This window comes from Rhizophagus irregularis, chromosome 31 (genome assembly GCF_026210795.1).
Source record: "Rhizophagus irregularis chromosome 31, complete sequence".
Classification (NCBI taxonomy): domain Eukaryota; kingdom Fungi; phylum Glomeromycota; class Glomeromycetes; order Glomerales; family Glomeraceae; genus Rhizophagus; species Rhizophagus irregularis.
In genome coordinates, this window is record NC_089459.1 from 2,351,578 (window position 1) to 2,357,962 (window position 6,385).

Sequence of the window (6,385 nt, forward strand, 5' to 3'; positions counted from 1 at the left end):
CTTGATTGACCATTACACTTTTTTTGGTTAGTCAATTTTCAATTTAGGTGAGTTGAATACTTCTCAGTAAAAGTAAATTAGTTATTTTTTAGAATTTTAACATTTTAATTATATTTAATTATGGAAATAACCTTGACGATTTTATAATTAATAAATCTATAAAAATTATTTTCAATAACTTTTTTAGAAATTGTGTAATCATGTTTATACCAACTTTTTACAATAAAGTTTTATTTCAAACGCGTTCAAAATTTTTTCAATTTTACTTTTAATCGCGTTTTTTATATTCTGTTTTATTTTTGTAACTACAAAAACCAAATTAAAATTTTCAAACAAACTAAAATGTCTGATTTAAAAATCATTAACATTAGTTCTGATTCATCAGAGGTAAAACAATTTATTAATATTTTAATATTATAATACAAAATTTTAAAGTTTTCATTATTTTAAAGTGAAGATCAAGAATTCTCATTGCCACAGGAACTTGCTTATAATGAAGAGAGACTGGAAAAAACATTAGCTTTAATTAATACTATATATCATATAACTGATATTCGCCATTCTTTATTTCCCATTGAGTATCCTGATAGTTCAAATGATGGAATTGCATATGTTTTTCATGTTGAAAACTGGGCTGATAAAAAAGCTGTATTTGGTGATGTAAGTGATGGAGTTTTATTTTTAATTATTTTGTCTTTTAATATTAATTAATGAATTATTTTTCCTATCATTTATTTTAAGATTCAGTATAGTCTTGGAAAACCTAGTGGTGCTCATTCTAATACTTTTTGCCCGTATTTGGGAGTAAAATGCAAAGACGAAAAAAAAACATGTCAAGGGTTAAAGCTCTGCAGTATTGCTGCTTCTGATCTTATTATAAACACGACTCATACTATAGTAGATCCTGATGTTGACCTTCTTTCAAGAAATCCCAGCTTTTTTACATTATCTTCTTTACATCAAATTCAATTAAATACACAAGAGTAATTATTTATTATTACAATTTTTATTTATTTCTTATTGAATATTTACAAATAACAATTTAATTAAATTTCTTTTAATTTTAAGGGAATATCTTGCTGCAATTAAAACTAAATGTTGTTATAACAATTATACATGTAATGGAAAACCTGTGGTAAGATATCACAAAGCCAATAGAAGTGATGCCAATCAGTACTTTATTGGTTGCAGTTTGTATACCTTTGGCACGCGACATAGATATATAAGTGGTAAACCTAATATTGATGAAGATCTTTTAAAAGAATTATTTAGAAATGAAGGACGAATTAGTACTATTGAGGTAATTTAATATTTTTTCAGTTTTAATATTTTATAATAAATTTTAATATTCATTTATTTATTTATATAGGATGATAAAAAATGTTTTACCACTATTCCTAGTGCATCTAGAAAAAAAGAGTGTCGTAAGTAATTATTTATATGATTAACAAATTAATGTTTAATTTTTTTTAAATAGTAATTTTCCTATTTTTATATAGCAATCCCTCATGTTAAAGATGGAAAAATTGAACTATTACCACTTGTAAAAATTGGATGTAATGTTATATTTCATAAATATGAACCATTAGATTTAAAATCATGTCCATATATAGTCATGGTTGTAAAAAACACTCACTCACATCCACTACCTCCTCCTCATCGAATACCTGGCCATTTACAAGAAAATGTAAAAAATTTAATTAAAAATTCAAATGATCTTTTAAGTGATACTACTTCACGAAAATTAATTTCAGGTATAAATTGTTGATTTTTTTCTTTATTTTATTTTATTTTATTTTTAATAACTTTTGATTTTCAAAAAAGGTCCATTAATAAAAGCAGTTTTTGGAGAAGTTGTTTTATCAGATATTCATGCTTCAATGAATAATATTGATAAACTTCGTAATATTGTAATGAAAGAACAGAAATTATTACATCCACATGGACAGGGAATTATGGGAGTGGTTCATGCTTTTAATCAAAATGAAGCAAATTTACGTGATTATATTCAAAGAATTAGTAAGTATTAATAAAAAAAGTTTAATAAATTTATTTTAAAGATAATAATACAATTATCATTATTTTTTAGTATTTACAGATAGTGGAAATGTTATTATTTTATGTATGATTAAATTACAAGCTATTCATATGTCGAAATTTAAATATTTTATGGTAGATATGTCCTATAAACGTGTATTTGGAGAAATGAATGAATTTGAGTTTAATGCTTATGATGAAGATAATCATAGTAGTAAGTAGTTAAGATTCTCAAACTTTGATTTTAATTATAACATAAATTAATTTTTTTTTTTATTTAGTTGTAACATTTTGTAGAATTTTTACAAATGGAAGTGATTCTAAAATTTATCAATGCATGTTTACAACTTTCTTTGAAGTTTATGAAGATTTAACAGGAGAAAAGCCATCTTTTTATCATTTTAATTCAGAAAAAAAAGGATGGGCTGCTATAATTGTAGATCTTGACAAAGGTCAAGCTAAAGGATTGTCTTTAGCTTTAAATTCTTTATGTAATTCTATAAATGCTGAGCAACATTTACTTTATATTTTAAAGTCTTGTTCAGTTCATTTTAAAAGGTAAAAATGAAGTTTTTTGATTATTTACAAATAAATTGCTAATAATTATTTTATTTATATTAATATAGAAATGTAAGAAATTCTAAATATTCAGATGAAAGCAAATTTTTAATGCGTCAGCTTCTAAAAGCCAAAACTAAAGATGATGTAGATTTTATATTTGAGCAGTTAGAAACTATTGGTAATGAGAAAATACATGGTAAATAGGTTAATTTTATTAGAATTTGTATTATTTATATTGTTATTAACGTGATTGCTAATAAATAGATTGGATAACTGAATACCAAACACCATGGATATTAGCATCATTGAATCATAATTATTCTTTGATGGATTATGATATTTGGATGACTACCCCTTTTGATACTAATGTATCTGAATGTTCACACGCGAATGTAAATAGAGAAGGGACGCGATTGAGATTAAAAACTGCAATATTTCAGTAAGCTATTCTAATTATATAATTATTTAATATATTTTATAATTATTAACAAAGTTATTTTTTAGTTCATGGAACTATGATCTAACATTGTATAGGCGGTTTCATAATTACCAGAAATATAATATTCCTATGTCAAGCAAGAATAAAAGTGGTACAAAACGAAAAATAGATGCTAATAAGCGAAAAGGTAATTAATAATTTATTTATTTATTAAATTTAATTCTTATTACTTATCTATTATTATTTATCTTTAGAAAAACGAAAGAATATCCAAATTCAAAAATTACCAAACAAAAGGCAGAAAGTGAGTGTTAAGGAAAATGACTCAGAATTTCAAAAAAGAATTCAGGAGTTGGAATATGAAGAACGTAAGGAAGAACTAGAAAGAAAAAGATTGGATAACCAATTGAAGAAATTGGAAATTGCACAGAAGGAAAAGGAGTTAAAGGAGTTAAATGAATAAGTATTATATAATGAACTTATTTTAAGTTATAGCTTTTAATTGTTATGTGCCTAAACTAAATAAAATATAAGCTGTGACGTTAATTACTGATAATTAAAAAATTATTTTAAAGAGACGTATAGGTTGTTTATTAGAATTAACAATATTTATATAACTATGATCACTTTTTTATTATTTTACACAGGTTGTACATCCTGTAAGGATGTTAGTAGATAAAACATAAAACAATTCGTCTTTTACCAATCACTAAAATTAAAAAAAAGTAGAAAACAATAATCTGTCTAACATTTTTTATAGAAATTCGCCCTTTTTATTTCATTTGTATTCTTTTTTTTTTATAACATGTATTTTAGAAGAGTTTAATTACAAAAAAGAAAATTGCAATTTTTTCTTTTATATGTACAGTTGTTTATGTTTTATTAATTTCGTGTTTCATACGTTATATTGTAATATGGTAAAAATAAAACTTAATATATAAGCTCTTCAGGAATGTAAAAATGAAGTAGTGTAGTACTGTAGTTCAACGGTGTAATAATATTTCACTTAAAAAATAATTTAAAGTTCGTCAAATATATTGAGAATACATGTGAGTACACGTGAGTACATGAGTACAAGATATTCAATTCACGTACTCGTACTCACAGCTGCGTTGTAGTCGTAATAATTAACTATATAATCCAAAAAAATGTATTGATCACGTTAAATTAAAGTTGTTACATATAAAAGTTGGCCAATAATAATCTGATTTTAATAAAAATTGGTATAATTAAAATTTAACATAGGACATATATATTGATAGAATTTAAGGATATATTAATATGCCGAATTTTTCAAAAAATTAAACAATGTTTCATATCAGAATTGTATATCACGTGATAAAATCAAAAAAATCGTGTGATAAAATCGAAAGCCTGCTATACTGATTGGATCTAACTTCAAAAGTGATAGGTCCTTTTTCTTTACATTGTTCAGAAAAAGATAAATCAGATACTTTATTTTCTGATATTAAATTTATGATTTCTAATGTATGTACTTCTGATAATTGCCATGGCTCATGCCCAGTTTTTTTTTTATATTTTTTGTATAACCAAATCTTATCTGTCAAAATGCTTGGTAACCCACTTAATTTGGTATGCTAATCCAGATATTCGGGAGTTAATATTTTATCAGACTTGATTATGTTTAAATTTTATATGATTGTGAGTCAGTTTAAATTAGGTAATAGCTGTTATAAATTAGTCCTATAAAAAAATATCATATAATGAAGTGTAAGCAAATATAATATTGTAAAACAATAAAACTATACAACTATTTTGATTTTACACTGTTCACATTTAATAAAGTAAGAACTGTTTATATCTACCTTCTAAACTTTTCTCATTATCATGCTCTAACTTGCATAATAAGCATATTTTTTTGTTAATAATACCATAATAATCAAAATTTTCACTACTAAATTCTCTATATAAATTTGGATATTAATCCAATGTCTTTTGTAAAAATAGGAGTGCGTAGTCATGAGTTGAATTAGTTCTAAGAATTGGTGGACAAGATGCAGGTAAAATATTTATCCCAGATTTTAAAAATGTATTAAATGCTAATGTATTAGAAGTATATGACAATTCAGAATTTTTCTTATTACTTCCTGAACTGAGATCAGAATGTAACAATTCAGAATTTTTTTCATCACTTAATAGACCATCTTTTGGCAGAGCACAGGTGAACAATTCTATTTTAAATCTTAATGCTGTAAATATATTATTATAATATACTAAATATCCTTATATATCATTTTTGAAATACTGTTAACAGAAAATGAATGTATCTAATAAATTTCCTATTGCATCAAAAAGCTTTCAGAGTTTCTTGGCCTTGTAATAACTGAAAATACAATAAAGTAGAATAAGGATAAATAATTAGCTGATGGATAAATAATTAACCGATAGGTAAATAATCAGTCGATAAAATTATATTTATAGTTTAGTTTAGTGTAACAAAATAGTCATATGATAATAGATCTTTTATTTTCTTAAATTTTCTTAAATTCTTATTAGAAAAAGATAAGTAGATATTAGAAATAATTTTCTTAAAATGTATAAATATCTGTGGATTTCATTAGAAATTCCACAGTTCAAGTCCGTAGTTCGATTTAAGTAAAAATAAATTTTAGTTCACCTTTAATAGAAACTAACACACTGTTTAGCCTTTTCTTATGAGAAAAGTGCCTCATTAATTATTTTAATTAATGATTTAATATGAAAATTAATAAATTTGGGAAAATTATTGTAATTTAAAATTTCGGTAAGAAATTATATTTTGTAACTAATTTTTATAATTTTTATTTTGAACCAAGCAGAGATATTATTCAAACTCAACACGTCAGTGGCAATATACGATATTTTATTAATATCCTATGGGCGGCGTGTCACAGCCTACTCAATTCTTTTTCATAAAAGTGCATCAGAAATATCTACAGGAAGCTGAGCTCTAATTTCCTTATTTAAAATTCTACGGGTTAACTTGTTTTTCAGATGCTATTTCATTTCGCCTTTGAATAAAAGCTTTACCAAATTGACAATAACACCAAATAGCTTTTTAAGTTGCATGATCAGTAAGAATAACAGTATCCCAAAATTTTTCATACAAAAAAGAAAAGGTTGGCATTCCTATCTTTACTGCTAAGGAATCACAGCTTTGTACTATTTGCTCTAAGCAAACGTTTAAAAAATTCAAACCCAGCTTATCTACAATATTGGAACAATTAGTGCTTGAATCTGATTTTCTTTGAGAAGATACCAAAAGTATCAAATCATTTCTGAACACTTCCTAGATAAATTTTTCCCTTTGTTCTTTCTTGTAAAGTGTCTTTTTATCAACAAATATCT

The 6,385-nt window shown here is 24.5% G+C and overlaps 1 protein-coding gene across 1 annotated transcript; it reads left to right on the forward strand.

The window, feature by feature from the left end:
* Window positions 1–342: 342 nt before the first annotated feature.
* OCT59_022638 (uncharacterized protein) lies at window positions 343–3,500 on the forward strand (the record flags this gene model as incomplete). Its single annotated transcript, XM_066144906.1, has 13 exons — window positions 343–387; window positions 481–660; window positions 742–983; window positions 1,069–1,300; window positions 1,370–1,424; window positions 1,500–1,754; window positions 1,825–2,019; window positions 2,090–2,251; window positions 2,319–2,595; window positions 2,664–2,794; window positions 2,863–3,037; window positions 3,103–3,224; window positions 3,292–3,500. The coding sequence occupies 13 exons, from the start codon at window positions 343–345 to the stop codon at window positions 3,498–3,500; spliced, it is 2,280 nt and encodes a 759-aa protein (XP_066006323.1).
* Between the last annotated feature and the right edge of the window lie 2,885 nt (window positions 3,501–6,385).